The 22395-nt window shown below is 33.9% G+C and overlaps 1 protein-coding gene across 1 annotated transcript in view; it reads left to right on the forward strand.

Annotated features, from left to right (window-relative positions):
• DNAH7 (dynein axonemal heavy chain 7) overlaps positions 1-22395 on the forward strand; it is a gene marked incomplete at its 5' end in the record, with an annotated part of 109270 nt that overhangs the window by 2535 nt on the left and 84340 nt on the right. The window contains 16 exons of the mRNA XM_082763209.1: positions 755-820; positions 1296-1404; positions 1515-1662; positions 2010-2094; positions 2318-2498; positions 2944-3013; positions 6340-6465; positions 7236-7355; positions 8604-8787; positions 9788-9967; positions 11306-11581; positions 12550-12677; positions 12856-12934; positions 18105-18329; positions 19559-19705; positions 20283-20968. Of these exons, the coding sequence (XP_082619335.1) occupies positions 755-820; positions 1296-1404; positions 1515-1662; positions 2010-2094; positions 2318-2498; positions 2944-3013; positions 6340-6465; positions 7236-7355; positions 8604-8787; positions 9788-9967; positions 11306-11581; positions 12550-12677; positions 12856-12934; positions 18105-18329; positions 19559-19705; positions 20283-20968 (2810 nt within the window). The remainder of the gene's footprint in view (positions 1-754; positions 821-1295; positions 1405-1514; positions 1663-2009; positions 2095-2317; positions 2499-2943; positions 3014-6339; positions 6466-7235; positions 7356-8603; positions 8788-9787; positions 9968-11305; positions 11582-12549; positions 12678-12855; positions 12935-18104; positions 18330-19558; positions 19706-20282; positions 20969-22395) is intronic.

Consider the following 22395-nt stretch of genomic DNA (forward strand, 5'->3'; position numbering starts at 1 on the left):
CTGCTTTTTTCTTTCCTCCATTCTACAGCCATTGCATAAGAAACAAAGCAGGATGAGGATGGTAATAGCACAGGTGCACAGTGTTACTGTAAGTGCATCTGTATGAAAAGAGGTGGGGTGGGCAATGCTGGGGCATTGGTGGCAGGCTGAAACAAATGACAAATGGAAGTACAGACAAAAGCACTCCTGTTAGCCAATTTTAGATAATTTTACAACTAGTCTGTCTTGTTTGTTTTTAGTAAGCTGCTGTGCTAAAACATGATAGTCAGAATCCAGGGCATGGTCAGAGGACAATTTTGGACAGAGACTGCATATGAGGTGCTGAGGGGTCAGTGTTGTGGAAATGCAGAGAATCCTGGGCACTCCTAAATGGAAGCTTAGAAAAAAGGACTATTTTGTGTTTTTAAAAAATGTTGACTGATGAATCTGAATGAAAAACTGAATTGTACATCTATATTAGCTCATGGTATCTTTTAAGGCTTTAATGGATATTTTGGCAAAAAGGTTCCATAAATGCTTCCCAACATAAAACTAATTTTTTTCAGAGCTGTTATTTGTTGAAGGTATTTGAGAAAGTTAAATTTTACATGAAAACATGCTAGAAAGAGTAGGGAAATTACATGAGATTGTATATATAAAATTATTGTAAGAGTTGAAAAATGGAATTATAGCAAGATTACAAATTCAAGTATTCCAGGAGCCTAATATTAGTACTAATAAAAAGGTTGTTTGTTTGTTTTTTTTTCCTCCTAAGGCTGGTCCAAGTGGCAAAGGGAAGTTGGCAAAGAGAACAGTGAATTTACTACCACAGTTGTCTCAGGTGGTTTTCTTGTTTTTGTTATAGCTTCCATTTTCAAGTATGTATCACAGCATTTATCACGTTTATATAGAGACCATTCAGATGTGTGCTGAAGTGGAATCATGTATATCACAGTCTCTGCACTATTTATCTGCATACAGAGCATTACTGATATTTCAATATTTGGAAATACATTTCAATATTTTCAAAACTTTGAACATAGAGTATTTGAAAAAAATGTAGATATTTAAGGTATAAAAATAGAGAGTATAAGAGCACTTACACAGAAGTCTAATATGCTCATTTCTTGTGAGCTGGATATTTTGAAGTCTGGGGCAATATATAAGTAGTAGTTAATTGTATGATTTTTATGCTGCCTTATTTCTGCTATATATTAATTTATTATTATTATTTATTTTTACTATGTTTAAGATATCATCAGTGTTAGAAAAAACTATGACAAATGTAAAAGTAAAATATAAAATATTTATTCCAGACAAGATCTAAGCCACCATGGCAGCAGACTTGTCCTTTATTCCATCTGAGTAAAGAACAGGAAGATGATGAGTCAGGAGAGTTTACTGTAAAAAATGAATATCCACCTGGTAAGGTTAACAGTATTTTTTTCTACTAATGAAAATGTTTCAGAAACTTAAGTAAATGTGCAATACATTTTAACTTTTTTTTTTAAACTTCAAAATGTCCTTTCTGCAAGGAGAATATTTAAAGGCAAGATACAAGAGACTCAAGACACAGGATTCTAGAGATGATGAAGCTGGACCATCAATTTCTAAATTGCAGAGCAGCAGTCATCTGAAAAAACAGCAAGAACGTTTCAGAAGTGCTCTTGTTAACATTATATTGTGAGTTTCCTTATCTTTGAATAATGTACTTTTCCTTTTTGATAAATGAATCAAATTTTTAAATAATCTTAAATGTTCTAGATTACAAAGCAAAAGAAAGTTTGTAAATGGGTATGAACTACATCGCTGACTTTAAAAGCTAAAACTTAGGAGGTGAAATGCAAACTTGGTCAGGTGCTTCAGTGTTCTTTTTGAATCAGAATGTCTTGTGCTTGTTGTAAAATTTTGCCAGTTACCTTTTTTTTCAGAATGGATATATAGGGTAGCTATGTATTACTTATGCCAGTAAAATGTATCTAAGAATGTGATGTATACTCTTCACTTAATTAGTTTTGTTTTTGTGTCAGGCAGGAAGACCTTCCTGAAGAACCCCGTGATGGGATCCAGCCTCCAATATCAGATTCTTCTACACCAATAGAGAAAGATATTGTGGTACCTAAAGACTGTTTTCAAGAATATTAAATGCAAAATAGTGGTAGCCATTTATTGTAAAAATTGACAAGATGATTGATACAATGACAGAATTGTGAAAACAAAAAAGCACTTAGCGCTAATTACATTTATTTTTACGAAATAAGCCCATATGTCAGTGAAACTTGCTTTAGCAATGGCTATTTGGTAGTGGACTTGACCCATGCAATCTTTTGTCCCGCAGAAATACTACTATTACGTTCACCATGGAATTGATACAAGAAATGTAGCCCCACTGGATGAATCATGGCTAGATCACGTCTTAGCTTTAATTCCACATCATCTGAAAGTATTTGATGAACATGTACATTCATTAACAGATGAAATGAAAGAAGACTATTTTCTGAGTGTAAAAAAGGCTATAGGTACATTTCTAGTATTTTATTCTTGTTTTATCCTAAGTTGCTAATACTCAGAAATGTTTGTTGTTGAGTTCTCGTCACTGCTGAGAGCAACCAATGTGGAAGAATTATATGAAGTGCTCTCCTAGGTGTTAGAGGTGCATTTTAACAAAAACAATATGCTGGTTTCCTTACCCTTGTAAGGTTGAAAGCTAATGTCATACGTGTTTTTTTTGATATTTCAAAACTTATATATATATTGCAAAAACTTATATATATATTGCAAAGCCCTTTTTAATAGTATAACTTTCTACTAAATCTATTTTCATGTATATCTAAGTAAAACAATTCATTTCAATGAACTGTGAATTTTGGTGAACTTTTTTCCTTTGATAAGCTTATTCTCATCTTGGTATTTTATTTTACTTCTTTTTTTTTTTTTTTTTTTTTTTTTTTACACTTTTTTCAGTTGACTTTGTTTTAAGAGATACTAGAGAAAAAGAAGAGAAGAAGGATTCTCTTCTACCTCATCGTGCAGAGTAAGAAAATACATTTATTCAAAAACATTGACAGGAGAACAGTGGGGTAAAACAGCATGGGTAATGAGTAGTATTAGGTAGTGTTACTTGATGTCAGCTGGAGCACTACACAAAACAGTAACAGTAAATAAGATTTAGTAATTAGTTATGTAAGTTCAAGTAATGATTATATAGCATCTCTGGAAAAAAAATGAAAAAACATGTATCTACCTCGAATAATTGTTTGGAATTAATTTTATTTTTGCAGTGGTTAGCTAGTAAGAAATCTCCCATTTAACCCCACAGCATTTGAAAATGGGATATAGCAGGGCAAATCCTTGTGTATAACTTGCATTGTAATCGATGGAACAATGCCCTATTTTGCACTGATTTCACTGAAGCTCTGTATTGTTTACCGATTGTATGTATTGAGCCAAAATGTAACAGGTTTAAGAATGTAGTAAATACAGACTTTTTGTCTCTCACAGCAGTTCACCAAAATGCACTAAAACATTAACAGGTGCCTAGCTTTTTTGCCTGGGTTATACAGCATGTAGGAACCTCTGTGTACTAGTGGGTAGATGTGGCATTTGATTAAAGGACTACCACCATTCCATTCACATTTGCCTAAAAATCTCTGCAGGCTACTGAAAGCGAGTGTAGCACTACTCCCGGGGTCACACATCTGCCCAGTGTGGCTCAGCCTAGTATCAACTTTTCTAGAACATATTTTATTTCTTACTGAGATTTGAAAGTAAAGAGGTACCACTTGCATAGGTATAGGCTTGAACTGGTAAATAAATTTGCCTTTTAGGTGCATGAAATCTTACAAATACTGTAGAAACAGAATATGTCCACTGATATCAACCAGATTCTGCTTTGGGGCTAGTATTACTGTGTGATTTTAAAACCAGAAAATGTTTTGTTATAAATAATATTTCTGGTATGTGGTTTGAGGTATAAGCTTTTAAATACCAAATGGCAGGCTTTAGAGTATATAGGAGGGTGGCTGTTTTTTTGCCAGATATTACTTATGCAATTTGCATCTTGAAAAGAGGAGTAATATAATAATAATTCATTGTTTTATATTCCCTGGGTAAGAGGCTATCCTACAATTTCTGACTCTGAAGATCTTTCATGTCTCCTAAGAACTGTTATTTTGTAGGGCATCACATTAGTTTGTATGTAAGCTTACGTCACACACTTGCATACCAAACTCAAAGTATAAAATTCTCCTACTAGAATAGTCATCAGTAAAACAGTTGTATTCTGTTAACAGTACTTGAAGTATGATCTTTATTCTAACGATAATAGTTTTTTTAGTCTAACTCCCTATAAACACTTTTTCTGTCTCCTATAGAATACAGATTTATTAAACAATGGATTAAAAGTTCTATATCAGAACTTGAAGATGGGAAAAAAAACACTATTACAAACATGACTTATTTGTCAGTAATGTTTTTGATTTTTCCCTTGGAACTGTGCTATTCTGTTGGAAATAAAGTGTTTCAGTATCTTGTGAACTGAGGTTACATTTGTCTACATATGGAACTGTGGTCAATTTCTTCCATCTTACTGTTCTTCTAAGATGCCTCATTTTTTATTTTTTCTATCAGAGTAAAATATTGGAGAGGTGAAACGTCTGAATAAATTCTTAGATTAGTTTTTCGTAAAACAGTATGAAAAATCATCATTACTGTTTGAGAACCTAATGGTATTCTCTCTCATGCACTCCATGTTTGTCTAATTTTGGCGCTTAATTCTTTTGGTGGGAATACGTGCTGGAGCATTCTCATTCCTGCCATACCCTAATGCCAGGGTTGTTTTTGAATGAAAACTGCCAAAACAGTGTCAATAAAGCACTGCTTATGTGCAGTTTAGCACATGGTCAACCAAAACAGTTGAAGGAGGTTTGTCAAGAGGGTTGTATGGGGGAATAGCTAAGCTGTTAATTAGAAATTGCCTTACGTGCGAGATAGTTGCTGTTTTGCTCTGTGGTACTTCTGATTGTTTGCAGTAACAGAAGCCAGAATTACTTTACTGGCAGAAGCTTAGGATGCTACAATTTTGCAGATGTCTAAGGGGCTAGTTTAACACTTTTTGGAGCCTTGTCTAAATTCCTTACAGTAGTAACCAGGCTGTGTTTTAGAGAGCTTAATCTCTTTTTGTTCCTTGCTTGAGCCATTTACAGAGAGTGTCACATGCAGATCTAGAAAATGCCTCTCGATCCATTGTCCCAAGTTAGTGCTCCTTATGACAGAGCAGTATTTCAGTCTCTAATTATGACTTAATTCCTATGATCCTTTCAGGACAGTATTATTGAGAAAGTTAGTTCATGATGTGAATATGCAGAGGCCACTTAAAGAAGAAATCGAAGTTATTCATCTAGACCCAGAGTTCTCTGAGGTGGATTCTACATAATCACATCTCTACATAACTTATTCCTTTCATTGGAAACCCAGTGCCTGAGATTTGATGAGAGGCAGAAGGATCTGAGATGGGCTAAAATATCATGCTTCATTTCATATCTGAGAAATAACTCTAAGAACATCCAGGAAGACATGGAAACAGTTACAAACAGTGCAAGACATAACTTAATGGTTCTAGCTATACAAAATAAAGTAATTCTGTCATTGGTTCCTGAATGGGGCTATGCAAAATATACTGAAAATCTGTAGTTACACTTGTATAATCTGAGTTACAACAAAAGTGATAAAGGTTGCAATATGTATTTCTTAATTTGAAATACTCTATATTTTAACAGTAAAATTCAACCGTCTGTGGAAAATGGCAAATTACCTTGTTCAATGTTTTTTAAAGGAAATAAAAGTTAGGAGTATATATTTAAACAAACAAACAAAAAACCATGCACACACTGAAATAGTATAATGCTTTTAAAAAGTTGAAAACAGACCCAGTGGAATTATGAAAAGGCTCTATAATCATGACCGTTATCAAATTGAATATGATGTTTATAAATATAAACTCAACATAATGTAGAAAATTGTGTATTAATTGAATAAATAATATACGTATGATGATTTTATTACATTCTAAAGATAAAACATGGCATAAGATACCATGAATAAGTTACAGATCTCTTAAGATTTGGCCAATGTTTCTCTCTTATATTTTTTTAATACACTGGTCAATATTTGAATATTAGCATTATTAATATCTGAATAATCAACAGAAAGCTAGATTGATCTATTCTAATTTGTCTGGGATGGAAATTAATTATCTTAAATATACAAATATTTTTGTTCTTCGAACAGCTATGTTATTCCTGCTGTGTTTTTTTGTTTTCTGTGTGTACATGTGTGTGTCTTGCTTTGTTTTGTTTTTAGACTAGAAGTATTGCCAAAACCTTGGAATAAGTCTTTCACATCAGCATACAGTTACATGAAAGAAAATTTGCATGCAATAAATCCTTCAATGTTAGCTGTTCTGAACTTATGGGAGACTTCATTTAAGTAAGTGTTATCTATTTTTCTTAGGTTTTCAGGTGCTCAACGATTTCAGAATCTGAGCGGGGAAATAATGAATGATGATATCTTAAGATTTCCAAGTCACCATATTGAATCTGGGGCAACTACAATATATACATATGAGCACGGGTCATGGAGATTACGATTTTGTTCAAAAAACATTTTCCCAAATATATTTGTCTATGTGCGCTCTGACTTTATGCTTTGAAGAGTTTCTGCCAAAGTTTTCTCTATAGAGGTCAAACTTGCTTGTCTGTACCTACCCAGAAATCACATGGAATGATTTTCAAAAATTAATGTCACATTTGCCATCTTTATTTCCTGTTGTATGTAGGCAGTTTTAAGCAAGAAATCACATGTAGAATTTAGATTGTTTAGGAATTTTGTACTTCAGAGGCGTTCAGAAGTTTTAATGTTTGATGTTATATGTAATGACTAACATGTACGTTACTCAAACATGTGCACAAACTCTGATTCTATAAATGCTTATTAATATACTCAAATGTAGTAATTACTACTTCAATTTAAGATCATGTGTACAGACAATACTGCAGTACTTATATTTGGGGGTTCTGAAATAATAGAAATAATAATAATGAGCTCTGAGAATAAAATTATATTGAAATGTTTAAAATATGTTTAATATAACATTGTTTGAAATGTTAAATAAAAACAAAGTTTTATGGTAAAAAGATAATAAATAACAGGGTACTGTAAATATGCTCCTAAAATATTAATGTTATATTCTGTTTCAGAAATATGCGCCTTCTTGATACGGAAATATTTCACTATAAACAGGAAGCTGAGGAACTCTCACATTTCCAGATTGGAGTCATCCAGGAAATTGGAAAATCCAAAGCTATTCTATCTAGGAAGTACGATCCAGTGTATCCGTATTTTTGATGTTACAGGAAAATCTATTTCTTCATGTGTTTTTGAAAATCTGAGCTTTGCAGAGAGAGAAAGAATGACCCTTTTTAATAATACGTGTTGTGGTGTTGTGAAATGCTTTGAGACCTATGACTGAAAATTGCTTTGTAAATACTGAGCTTATCATAATTTGTGCAGTTTTCTTATTCCGAATTTTGGTGTGATGTGTTTTGCTTGCTTCTTATAGGGATTTTACCAATATATGGATTTTAGTCTGTTATGAGAAACACTTCTGTTCTGAGGACTTGTCATCTAATTGCTCTGCTTCAAAGGATTTTTGGAGCTATTTTTGATTAGTGAAGGTCTGCTTTTTAAAGTTTCTCCAATTTTGTTTTCAGTTTTCAAGTAAAAAATGGAAACAGCTAAAATAGTGAATGCTGAAGCAACAAATGAACAAATGAGAAAGTATAATGTTGCTGCTATCAACAATTCATGACATTTTAAAACGCAAATTGTGATAGAACTTTTTATGCAATAAAACTTGCCCCATCCATGCCTCACACAAAAAAATGCCTCTTATCGATATAGAAGAGTTTTGAAACTACTATGTTCCCAAATAACTTTTTTCCTTGTCATGGAAGTGTGGTTTTTTTTTGTGTGTGTTTTTTTTTTTGTTTGTTTGTTTGTTTTTTCAGTTTTTATTTTTTTATTTCTGGCCTTGAAGATATTTTTTTTGTTCTGAACTGAAGTCTGCACATCTCTGTGCTTTCTTCCTTCCCATTTCCCTCCAGTACCAGAGCCGATTTCATTTTCACTAATGGTGACTGGGCAGAATTCCTCATGGAATGCTTTCACATTTTAACATCTACTGAGGTTAGAAGGCTTGCATAAGGTACCGCATAGCCCCTGGGACTACACTGCCTGTGAAGCCTTTCTGTTTTCTGTTTACCGGAGAAATAGAAGACGAAGGCAATTTACCAATTTAATCTATCTTAATAGATAAAATAAAACATATAAAACATATTTTAAATATGTTTCCATAATAGAAGATATTATTTTCAGAGACACATTTCCTTTGAATGTAAAGATACTACTGTATCAGCTAATTAAATTAAACTAGTTTCCCAAATATATTGCAACATATTTTGAATGCATGCAGTATGTACCTGTACAGCAATTAACTTAAAATTACAGGTTTATTCATGCTAATCACTTGACAAACTTAACAATATTGTATTCTTTATTCTTTTAAGGTGGCTTCCAGAAGTACAGAAAATATTTTACCAAGGTAATAAAAGAAAACAAATACCCAGCAATGCCAGCACTGCTAAATTAGAGTCTTTCTTCAGTTGTGCTGCCACTTTAATGACTCGTCAGCTGCAACATTTACTTCTACATTCTATTCAGGACTTCACAGATTTAATTGTTCAACCTGCAGTAAGTAGTCTTTCATATTCATACTAGAAACATTGCTTAGCTATGTACCTACTTTTTTTTTTTCCTGTGTATTCTACTTGTGGGGAAAAAAAAAAAAGCATGAACTCTCGTGGCAGGTGCTTTGGGGAAAAAAAGATACAAATATTTTAGAAATGCATTGTTTATTAAATGGAGTTTAAAAAACACTGAAGTCAGAAAGGAAATACTGGCATTTTAAATCTGGTAACCCGCAGGAAGACACCACAGTTAGTTAGACGTACAATAAGAATTCATTAATATAAAAGCCGCAGGCATCGTGCACAGTTATAATGCAAGAACTATATAGGTATGTTTGTAATCCCCATCTGTGAGGAAGGTTTATCTTCTTTCTACTATTAGTAGGTACCTATTACATGCTTTGGCAGACTAGTTGTGGGCAAAAAAAAATTAAGCAACAAGAGAGTGTTTCTTTTGCACTCACACCATGTGTATTGTGGAGATAAATATTTCTCCTTGATATTTGATGTTTTGGAGTGTAACTGGATCTTTGTTCAGCTTTTGTTAGTAAAGCTTCGCCCTCATATTCACAAAACTCTGGCTCCAAATATCAAGGAAAAAATATGCAGAGAATCTAAGGAAGTGAGGAATCATACTGTGGAGGTATATGTTTTCATTCCTCCTTCATATATTCCTACACTTGTGGGAGTTACTACTGTAAAGCAACTCTGTGTTGGTTTTTGCAAACAACTTCATAAAAGTTTTTGACTGGTGTAAAGAGGATACCTCTTGTGTCAACTAAAAATGGTATTGTATTTCATCGTAATGAATATCCATGTTACATTAATTTTATCAGAGACATTTCCAATTTGCACAAGTATTTTTATCGAGATTACTATTTGTCATATACAGTTAAAATCTTGATAATTCAAAATGTATATGCTGGAGTAATTCTTAACAATGCTTTGACACCTTCTACATAATTTAGGTTAACTAATATTTTACCGTTTTCATTTTTTGTTAGAAATCAGTCCGAGCCTACGAACACCCAGGTTTCATACTGAGGGTAACCCTTGAGAATGACCATATTAAATTTGAACCTGACTTTAATGACTATGAGGATATATTACTGAATGTCTGTACTGTTATGATTAATGCTGTCAGTGATATACCAAGAATTGAGACCAAATTATTCTCTAAGTGGGTAAGAAATTACAATCCTCATGGTTTTTGTTTTGTTAATATACTCTTGCTACGTTTACTTTGGGGGGTATTTTTAATAAATAGTTTTACTGTCAAAGCTCACAGTAATACGGTAATATCCTTTCAGGATATTTGGAACATTTTGAAATAATCTTAATTTTATTATCAGAAGGCCCAATCGCTATTTTCTAAGCAAATAAATAGCCATCAGCTATTTTCCAACAGCAGCTATTACAAATGTATTATATAATACCAAAAAAACAAACAAACAATCAAACAAAAAAAAAAAAAAAACAAAAAACAAAACAAAACAAAAAAAAAAAAAACAAACATTCAAATTTTAAAGATATTTTTGCAGGATTCTGGAAATGTCTTGTATTTTGACACTGGAAGGTATTGTCATTTTAAATGTAGAATGTCGTGAGTAGACTATCTTAAAACAAAACAGAATTTTAAAGCAGTTTCAATTTTACCTGTTTTGTACATTCAACCAGATTAGTGTTAGGTCAAACAGGAAACAATACAGGTTAAGTAAAAAATATTTTGTGAAATAATTTAAAATTACATATTTTTTAATCTATTTGTTTTGGAATTGTATATTGTTTTCAGTGTAGGAACCTTAGTTTCTAGTTTAGAGAGAGTGGAAGGGACCATACCTGTGTGGTGCATCTTGAACCATTTCCCAGAAAGCTATGGAAGGTGAACGTTTCTATTGAAGGAATATCACTTGGAGATTCTGTTGCCTTTTCTACTTAGCACCAACTTTAATTTTAAATAAAGATACCAACCCTCAACATTTCTGTTAATATTCTTAAAAGCATAACCAACCAAGCAGAAACCTGAATAACAGTGCTATTCTTTATAAAAATCAGTAATGAATAAGCTGTGAAAAGATGAATGAAAAGAAACGTCTCAAGCATGTCTAAATGCACAGGAGCAAGGCTTTATAGCTTCTGAGTGTTTGCACAACAGCGTTTTCCATAGTTCTAACGTGGAAAAATAAAGTCAGTGTTGACTAAAATTGTTGATGCATTTGTTTGGGCTGGACTAGTATGTAAAATTGTGAGTTTCTGGATGAAGCAGCACTTCTTGCTTGCTAGAGGCAAAGTTCCATAACCTAGGATTCAAAAAAAAAATTGGGAGTAGCATTTAAATCACTGTGTATAAGAAATATAATTTGTAATCAAACTTTAATTAGAGAAACTTTAAAGCAACATTTAATTGTTTTTTCTTCTATCCTGTTAATCGTCCAAATATAGCTGACCTGCAAAAATTTAACTTGAAGTAACTTGAAAATGTGGTATATTTCAGTTGGTTTGTTTGTTTATTTTTCCTAAAGCCAAAAGGTGAGTCTTCATCAACCGTTTTGAAACCTGTTATCCTAGACGAGATCTTGGACAAACATAAGAAAATGATTAGAGAAGAAATTATCAAAGAAAGTGTTGCACCTGTTGAACATCTCAAGCTGTATGATAAGTATAGCTTTCTGATAAACAAACAAGCTGAACAAGATATTGATCAATTCCTGACCAAAGAACATACCTTTGAAGAAATGAAAGCGGAAATTATAAAATACCAGCAACTCAGTAAGGAAATAAAATATACTTCTAGGAAGGTAAATTATAATAATATTCATAAAGAGATATGGACATAATTTTAATATTGGTCTTGTACTAAGAATGTCAAATTTGATAATAATTAGGTGTGAGATAAAGTAAAATAAATTAGTCTTTTTACAAAAATAAATATTTTTTCATGAGTTAGTATTTCTGGGGTGTATTACCCTACTTCAGTGAGACAGTTCTTTTTACTAGATGTTCTTCAGAGACTTGTAAAGACATTCAGAGTACCTTCCTCCTGGATGTGAAGGCACAAAAGAAAGAGTAGGTCTGGTCCCAACCCAAATTCTTTCCAAGCGTCAAAGGCAGATAGAGGATTCTTAATGTGATCCACTTCTTTTTGTCTCTATAAGAAGACAAAAAACATGTGGCAAGAATCCTTTGATTTCACATTCAGAAAAACAATTTGAAGTTTTAAGTGGTTTTCTGTGAACTGTTTCTCTTCTAGCATTCATTGCTGACCTCTGTTCTGGAAAAACTAGTACTTACAGGCTTGTCATGATGGCTTGTGTATGGAAGTCAAGCTCGCTTGCTCACTAGTAAAAGAAAGCATTGGATTCTGAGACTACCTGGGAGGCAGAGTCCCCTTTTAATCCTGAGAAATATCACATATCCTTGTGTTTCCAAGAGAAAAGCAAGATTACATTTTAGATGAATCTCAAACTCTGTAATTTCACCAGACAATATTCCTCTTACAGAGAATAGATGCCCTTCTTATATGAGGCTATAGATTGGCAAGATTGAAAGCAATAGAAGTAAAATTTATATAAACTTTGACATGCACGTACAGAAGAACAGTTATTCATAACTATAATTTTTTCTTTCTTTTCTTCATGTAAAGTTTTAAGAGCATTTTTTGATTTGACTGAATTCCTAGGTGAGGTCCCTGACATTCTGCTTAAGATAGTGAAGGAAAATAAGTACAAGCTGTTCAACATTCTGCTAACTTAAATTTGTATTGCAGTATCTCCGTCTAGGAATGTTTGAGCTGCGTTGTGATGAATTAATAAATGCTTTGGTAAAGCGAGCAGATCATATTTGTGAAAAAGTTATTGCAAAAACATTCAGAGATCATCAAGACATGAGTTTGAGGTAACTGTCAAACTGAAAACATGTATTGAAGTGTATTTAATTTTGCTTCCACTGTTGAACTTTTATAACCCTTAAAGCATACATTAATCTCATTTTTGCTTTTATAAATATGTGATTTGTCTAAGGGTGGCTAAAACAAAACACACATGCCGAATAGTTTATTTTGTATATTTTTCAGACTATGTGAAGAGTTTGAGAGAATATCAGAAAAAGCCCTTACTACTCCATCCAATACTCAGGAACTAATGGAACTTAAGGTACTTTCCTTTTTAACAAGTCCAAGCAAGAAGTAGCTACCAATACTATTACTCTGTCCTTGAGTAATAGCGTATGGAAGTTGCTCACATTTTGTGTGTGATTCTGGACCTGTTAAAGTCACTGGTGCTATATCTTTATTACAAAATAACAAAGGACAGGTCATCTTTGGCCATGACGTGTGGGATATCGCATTTGGCTAAATGTGATTAGCTGGACTCTTATATATACAGACAAACTCTTTTCCCCATCAAAACATCATGCTTGCAATCAGACTACCTGTTTGGAATAGTCCTTTGTCTCTGCTGTCACTTGTCCTGGGGCATTGCTGAAAAGAGCGCCAGTAGGCTCGGACCAAAACTTTGTAAGGCAACAGTCTTCAGAGTAGGTGATGTGGAGCCCAGGGGTTGTACAACATGATCCATTGGGGTGTATGAAGGAAATATTAGAACTTATGTGTGTTTTTTTTAATCCAAAAAATGATAAAATAATCTTTAACAATGTTTAATATATAGATTGACACTAGTGCCCTCACTTGGTCTGTGTATCAGAGGGTTTTGTGTCAGGTGCATACATGAGGTGTCCTGAGGGAAGACTGGTTGTTCCACAATGTAAAGGGGTTTGCGGCGGCACTCTCACTTTCAGCATTTTATGATGTATTGCCGTTTGTGTGTTCAGTGTTACACAAATCCACGAATAAATGGTTTTACAGATAATATTATCTAATTTTAACTAACCTAACCATCGTGAAATGGGCAAGTGGCTTTAAAAGATTACTACAGAAAAACTGACTTGAAGATAATACTAATGTCATGAGCACAAGCATTGTATAAGAAAATGGCGGAGCTGACACTTCTAGTATAAGCTCTTTGTCAGCCATGTTATGAGGTAAAAGTAATGATGGTTTAATCAGATTTTATAAGAAGTTGGCCAAAAAGCCACTGCTTTGACTAGAATAAAAAGGCTTCTGGTAAGGTTACAGAGAGCACCACACATGAAATTCATTCACAGTGTCATTCATAGTCATGCTGTGAAGTACTTGATAATGACTGAGGCATAAAAAGTGTTAGTAAAACCAATTGTTCTCAGGGTACCTAGTCCTCTGAGTTGGAAGATGGTGACAGGGAGCAAGATGATGCCCATATAATTAAATGGGAAACTGTAAGTGACCTCCTCCATATTTTGAATGCTCATAAGTCTATGGGGCTGGACAAGACTCACCCCATGTCAGTAATTTACTAGTAGTCTTGGCCTACCAGGGCGTTCCTATTTGACAGGAGGTTAGCCAACGAGACTCTGATCTACAAGGAGAGCAGAAAGGAGGATCGAGGATCCAGGGAATTACAGCCCTGTCAGTCTGACCTTGGTCCCAGGGATTGTTATGGAGTAGATCATCTTGACTGTCATCATACAGCATATAGAGGACAATCAAGTAATCAGAAGCAGACAGCACAGGTTTATGAAGTGCTGGTCCTGTCTGACTAACTTGATCTTTTATGACAAGAATACCTACTTAGCAGATGTGGGAAAAGCTATTGACATCATTTACTTCGATTTTAGTGAAGTGTTTGACACCATTTCCCACACTACTCTTCTGGAGAAACTGGCTGCTCATGATTTGGATGGGTACGTGGTTTGCTGGATGAAGAACAGGCTGGATGGCTGGGTTCAAAGAGTCATAGTGAATGGAGTTCAATTCAATTTGTGCCTGGTCACCAGTGGCTTCCCCCAAGGCTCAGTCTTGGGGCCAGTTTTTACTTTAAGATTTTTGTCAATGATTTGGATGAGGGGATTGAATGCATCCTCAGTAAGTTCAGGGATGATGCCATATTAGGTGGGACTATTGATCTGCTTGAAGTTAGGAAGGTTTTGCAGAGGGATCTGCATAAGCTAGACTGGGGGGCCAAGTCTAATTATGTGGCATTCAACAGGGCTAAGTACCATGTCCTGCACTTGAGCCTTAACAAACCAATTGAGAGATACAGGCTTTAAGAAGAGTGGCTGGAAAGTTGCCCAGCAGAAAAGCACATGGGGCTGTTGCTCAACAGCAGCTTGAGCGAGCATGGGCCAGCAGTGGGTCAAGGTGGCCAGGAAGACCAGTAGCATCCTGGCCTGTATCAGAAATATTGTGTCCAGCAGGACTCGGGAAGTGATTGTCCTTTTGTATACAGCACTGGTGAGAGTGCGCATTGAACACTGCATTCAGTCTGGGGCCCCTTGCTACCAGAAGGATATTGAGTTGCTTGAGTATGTACAGAAAACAGCAACGAAGCTGGTGAAGGGACTAGAAAAATCTATGAGGAGCAGCTGAGGAAACTGGCATTGTTTAGTCTGGAGGAGAGGAGGGGAGACCTCATCACTCTCTACAACTACCTGAAAGGAGTTTGCAGCGATGAGGATGTCAGTCTTCTCAGGTGACAAGTGATAGAATGCAAGGAGATGGTCTCAGGTTGCACCAGGGGTTGTTTAGATTGGATATTAAGAAGAATTTCTTTATGGGGAGGGTGATTTAAGCATTGGAATGGGCTGTCCAGGGAGGTGGTAGAGTCCCCATCCCTGGAGGTATTTAAAAGATATGTGGATGTAGCACTGAGGGGCATGGTTTAGTGATGGGACTCAGTAGGTTAGGCTGATTGTTGAACTTGATGATCTTGAAGGCCTTTTCCAACCTAAATGATTCTCTGATGCTCTGGTGGGAAAGAAGTTGAAGGTAGAAGTGCACAGAGTTCTACATGATGTTGTCAATGTGGTTAATTTTATAAAAACGAGACCTTTAAATAGTAGAATCTTTATTAAAGTTTGTAATAAGATGCATAACGACTATGAGAAAGTTTTGTACTATGCAGAGATTCACTGGTTATCTCATGGCAAATTGCTTATGAGTTGTTGAATTTAAAGATGAATTATGCATTTTTCTTTTACAAAGTGTTCCAAATTTGCTGTCATTTTCTGTGATGACAAGTGGCTGTCAGCCATACGCTACCTAGCAGATATTTTTGAAAAAATATGTGCACTTAATCTGTCCTTCAAGTTAAAGGTGACGTTTTTAAGAATGAATGAGAGAGTAACTATTTTTCAAAAGAAAACTGTGCTATGGGGGGAGAATTTTGAAATGGATGTCTGGAAGTGTTTCTATCATTATGTGGTTTTGTTGCTGAAAAGGATGCGTGTCATCTATAGAAACTCATATCTGTATATACAGTTTAGAAAATTCTGTTTCCAAGTGTTTTTTTTTTTTTAACAGTTAAAAATCTTACTAACAAAGTGTTTCAGTGGGTTTTGAACCTGTTTGTTAAAAATACAAAAATGTGATACCTTCTGATTAGTTTGCAAGAATAACTGGCTGATACCAAGGAAGATGGAAATTTCCTAGCTTAAATTCAACATTGGTCAATAGGATCATGAGCAATGTAAGTGCAGCCAATGGCTACTATAGCTTAAGAAGACAACAAATTATTTCTGCAGTGTGGACAACATACCAGCAGAATTAAATCTAGATTGTGTGTTCTTCAGGTTTCTGAACAGATAGTGTAGTTAACAATGAATATTTCTTGGTTTCCCTGATTTAAAGCTGAGCAATCAAATTAGATGTGAAAGACATAAAGGATCCATTTATAATAGCCTAAAATAATCAATGACTCAAAACCTTTGATGTAAGGAGCTTAAATATGTTTGGTTCTTGACAAGAAAACTTTAAAAAGCACTCACTGGTAAGTAAAGGTAAAATTACTTCATACAACCTTTACGTACTGTGGTGAATTATCATTTAAAATTTCATAGATGTAGGGTCTGCAGTTTGGTAACTAAAATCCCATCTCCTCACTTACAAATACCACTTCTCTAATCAAAACCCAACTGTTGTTTTGATGTATTCAGGCTCCATTCAGCAACTTGCATACACACTTAAAACATAACACGTCTTAGTCTCTTGCTGTTCGGCTAAGTTCTGATGTATATGCTTGATTTTAAATGTGTGGAATGTACATGGGTGCCTAAAATAATTTGGATGCCTGAGTAGTCAGCTAAATTTGGATCAGAGTGATATGAACTGCTACAGTGAAGCTGAACACGGAATATAAGGGGGATATAAGGGGAATAATTTTTTCAAGTAAAAAGTAAAATGTTTAGAAGTTGGAATCTGTGCTGAGACTATGGTGCCTTTAAGATATGTACATTTAATACTACACTTTTGCATTGGAGGAGAAAAAATTGCAAGTTCTTACGTGTAGCATATAATATTTTACCTGCATCAGACCCCTTCTAACAGTTCTCCCACATCAATGCTGAAAAGATGTATCAGTCTCTGTTTGGGGTATTCTTTTAATAGGCCAATGTTCTCTAGATCCATAGCAGTAAGTATACTTCGATGAATAAAAACTACTATTAAAAAAAGAGCAGAAGTGTGGGTTTACTGGACAGTTTATCCATACCTAAAAATGTTTCCAGTGTTTTCACAATATCATCATATTAAAATTTTCTGTATCTTCAATTGATATCAAGTAGTTTTTATATATACTGGTATGCTATTATCTGTCCAACTGGCCAGTGTTTTTATTAATACTGCTCTTTTAGAGGCTTTCAGAGCACGTAGTTACAGATTTATCATTTAAACACGTCTGCATTGCTATTCTGTTAAGAGTACCATACAGAATGCTACATATATCAGCCTGCTATGCTGTCAACTGTTGAGATTTGAAAGAACAGCGTTAAGTTTTATTTTAATCACAATGAACAATACAGTAGTTGTCTATATTCTTTATATTCTTCTAGGGAAAACCTAATCTTAACTGGGCCATCCCATGCTTCCCTTTCTGAAGTATGTCCTGCCTTCTTATCCAAATTTGTGACACTTACAATAGCCTGTCTGGATTGGTTTCCGTTAGTCCAAAGATTCATGCATATAGTATCAGCAATTCTCTTAAGTTTTATTCAGTAAAATATCTAATAAGGCAACTGTCTTAACAAATTATGTATAACAAGTTATGTACTGTAAAAGTAGCTAGTACCACGTTGCTCCAAAGAAAACAGTTTTCAGATCATGTTTTTCCAATTTTATTACATAAAATAATAAAAAAGTAAAAAATTAGCTTTTAAAGTTAAATGTTATTTATTTAGCAATTCTTTTGGGATTAAATTATGTAAAATATCTTTCCTTTTAATTTCTGTTTCCAGGCCTGTATACAGAAAATAGAAACACAAGACATGATTGAATTGCAGCAGAAATTAATGAATGCTGTAAATTATGTTGATTTCCTGATAGAACATGTCAACTTTTCACTAGCAGACATACGACTGAACAAGAATGTTTTTCAGTGGAATGCACGAATGCCAGATATCTTTGAGGAGCACAGAAAAATAATTGAAGAAAAGACAGAACAATTTCAAGATGGTCTTAAGGTTTGTAATGACATTTTAAAAAGACTTTATTTTTAATGACATATAGGACATTAAATGATATTGGATGGAATCATCTCCTTTATTTTCCCATATATTCTAAAAAGTTTGCAGTAAAGATTTTGTATTATTCTTGATATTAACTATTTTTTGTCTGTTTTCCACCTGCTCACTTTTAACATATCCATGAATTGTACAATACAAGTCACATCTCATATTTTGGATTCTGAAAGCTCTTTGGTTACTGAGTTTCTACCAATGTTGATGAAAGCTGTCTGTATGTGAAACAGTAAAACTCAGCTCCATTAAAAGACATAGATGTGGCTTGGCTTATGTGCATGAGCAGTCTCTTTGGAGTCAATAGCAGTGTCTGAAATTTGTTATAGGTCCCTAAATAATAATAATAATAATAACTTAAGTGTGATTTTGCTGTTAGGATAATGTAACATATATTAGTTTTATAACATAAATGCATCTTATTTCTATTTTGTTGTTTGTTTTGTTGTGTTCTTCGTTGTTGTTTTTTTTTTGTTTGTTTGTTTGTTTTTGTTACATTTCACATGTATTTTATCTCTGTTGCTATTTTTCACTAGATTTACTAGGCTTTTACATTACAGTTTGTTACAGTATCTAAGTTCTGGGGTGTCTCTAAATGGATTGCTAATTATTAGGTTGCTGATGTGTCAGGGTTACTGCCTGGATAGCTATCTGCTTTGGCTTCCTTGTGCTCCTTAGTTTCATGGTCATTTTTGTCTTAGGTCATACATATTTTAAGATAGTACGTTTCTATGTTTATGCAATACATTCAAAGAAGGAGCTGCTAATTGTTCTTGTATTACAAACAAATGTGCAGCATAGATTACGTTTTCTTGGAACATGTTATTGTTTTGTATGGTTTGATGCTTGGTTTCAGACACTAACTACTGTTGATAATTGGTGTGAAATGCATGTTGTGAAGTGGTATGTATGAGGAAAAAGCTCTCCTTGAACTGTGTGGCTTTGAGACAAGAGACATATCTCTGTCTTGTGAAAATGTTTAGCTTCATTTGTTATTTGATTAATCTAATCCTATTATTGTATTTTAATTTCTGATATACTAGGGATCTGAATTTATCTTTCTATTATTAGTATGCTGGCTGTATATGATATATAGCAAATCAGAATTGTTATTCCTCCTTTTTACAGAAGGTTAAATTTATTGTGATTTTCTTCATAATAACTTTGATGTTTAGATACGCCGTGAACAATTTGTTGAGGAACTGAAAAGCTACTCTAAGCAGGTTGAAGAATTTAACACGTTTGGAGATGTTCAAGAAGTCAACAAATATTTGAAGAAAGCTCAAGCATTAAATACAAAGTTGGATCTTGCTGCTAATAAGGTACAGATTATAGTCTGAACTAGTCTAATAGTATAAATTGTATATTTGTGTTATCAGAGCAAACAGCTTAGTAATGCAGTAATTCCTAATTCAGTTATGAAATATTTTTGCATGATTTGTGATTTAAACAGCAAATTTACTGAGCAAAATAAATTGTTGCTTTGTGATCTTGAGTTAATGCAGTAGTGTTTCACATAGTGAAAGAGTAGATTAAGTTCATGTAGATTTATACAGAAATTCTAATTTTATGTTCTGCGAAGTACAATTCCTTATGCTTATTGTTTCTTCTTCTCTGTTACTTAATCCATGCTAATGCAAATTTTAGAGGAATGCCAGATACTATTTTAAACTTCTAGCTGTACTCCTCTATTGACTAACATGAATGTTGAGCTGTCAGTGTTAAAGATTGCTTTAACTGCAGTCAATAGCAGCAGTTAAATAATGGACTGTTTTAGTAACTTGAAACTCAGTCTGGTGCTTGTTGATGGCACTAGAAAACCTCTCTAATCCCTGTGGTAAGGACTTGAGATCACAGATAGCTTGGCTTATATTTCACACCTCAATTATCTCCCAACAGATTGAACAGTTCAATGCGGAAGAAGATGCCTTTGGATGGCCAGTATCGCAGTACCCTCAGCATAAAACAATACGGAATGCTCTTGTTCCATATCTTCGTCTTTATGATATGACTGTTGAATTCAACAGAAAACACAAAAACTGGATAGAGGGATCATTTACAGAAGTGAATCCAGACAACGTAGAGGTAGATGTAGGAAACTACTGGCATGGACTGTATAAACTAGAAAAAGGTTTCCACAATTCTCCAAATGCACTTGCAATAACCCAACAGGTTAAATCAAAAGTAGAGGAATTCAAAAGCCATATTCCTCTAATCCAGGTGATTTGCAATCCTGGTTTGCAAGAAAGGCACTGGGAAGAGATGTCAAAAATTGCTGGTTTACCTCTGTCTCCTTCTGAAGACTCAAATCTGTTGTCATACATTAATTTACACCTTGAACCATTCCTAGAAAAGTTTGAGACCGTCAGTGAAACAGCCAGCAAAGAATATTCACTTGAGAAAGCTTTAACAAAAATGATTTCTGAATGGGATCAAATGGAGTTCACTTTTCTTGCCTACAGAGAAACAGGAACCCATATTTTGTCATCTGTAGATGATATTCAGATGTTATTGGATGATCACATTGTCAAAACTCAGACCATGAGAGGTTCTCCATTCATTAAGCATTGTGAAAAAAGAATAAGGTAATATTTTTTCTCTCCAATAGAGAGTCACCAAGTGATTTTACTAAATAAGAAATGATATTTTCTGGTTAATCTAAAGCATTGGGTCTTCAAATGTTTTTGTCGCTCCTACTTAAGCAGTAAATTATTCTCATTTTACAGGACTAAGTATTTTGTACATGTCAGAAAAAAACATTAATTGCCTTTTAAAGAACATTTTTATTTTCAATTATATGGAAAAGTGATAATGTATTGGAGAAGCTGCAAAACAGCTAACATGCTCTGGTAATGAAGGTTCCAGATATATATTATTACCTTTGTTTAACCTCACAATATATATTTGAGTTATAGAATGAAAGACTGTGAACTAAGAAAATATAGATTAACCTTTGTACGTGCCTTTATACATAGTTTTTAAAGCTACAAAATCTTTTATCTGTTCATTACAAATGCTAATTAAAAATGTTAGCCTTTTTGTAAGGGAGAGGCAGAAAAAAGACAAATCCAGGAAAGCAGTAAAAGATATTATTTATTCTAATGCAGAAAAATACAGTCCAAAACATCTTTACATGTTAAAAAATTTATACTTTCATTGTTTAGCACAGGTTTTAATTCGAGTTTGTCTCTCCTCAGTAAATCCTTTACTTGCTTCTTAAATTCCCCAGACATAGTCAAATTGTGGAAAAATAAAAATATTTCATAGAAAGTTTGGCTATAATTATCTAGCTGTATAAGCACCTTCAAACTCCATTAGCATGCAAAAAAGCTATTTCAGATTTCAGCACATATTCAATAAATATGAACACATACTTAAATGTACATATTTGTACATTCCAGTGAGTATTAATTCTCTAACTACTACTGCACTATAGTATAAATGTTCCTTCTTTATTAATGTAAAATAGTAGTTTTTATCTATTATTATATTTAGCAAAAGAATAACTACACCACAGTAGTTTCACTTGAGGGTTTTTGTTTGCTTTATCAACTGACAGCATTTGTCAAGGCTCTTAGTAAGTACTTAAGTACTAAGTCTTAAAAGTACTTTAGTCTTTGAGATCTAGGTGGTTACCCAATGGTTGCTTTCTATATAGCCCTACAAAGCATGTAGAATTCTGGTTTCCTGCCAGAGAGGTTCCCAAATTCCTTGTCTTCATTTTTGTTTATCTTAGGTGTAAACAAATTAACCTGGCTAATTTTCCTCTTTGAAAGCTGAATTTTTCTCTGCCTTTTGGTAGAAAAGAGATAATCAGAAATGATGTATTAATGCCAATAAATAGAAGATGAAAGAGGGACTGGGTAAAGAAGAAGGTATATGTAAGAAAAGCTGTCTGTTGGTTAGAATCTGTGGTGGGTAAATGAGTGAATGAAGAAGTTAAGCATGTTTTCATGGGTTTCATTTTACAGAATTCAGTGCAGCCCATGTATAAGGGTTGTGTTGAGAAAAT

Source organism: Aythya marila, assembly GCF_965140915.1.
Source record: "Aythya marila genome assembly, chromosome: 6".
Lineage (NCBI taxonomy): Eukaryota > Metazoa > Chordata > Aves > Anseriformes > Anatidae > Aythya > Aythya marila.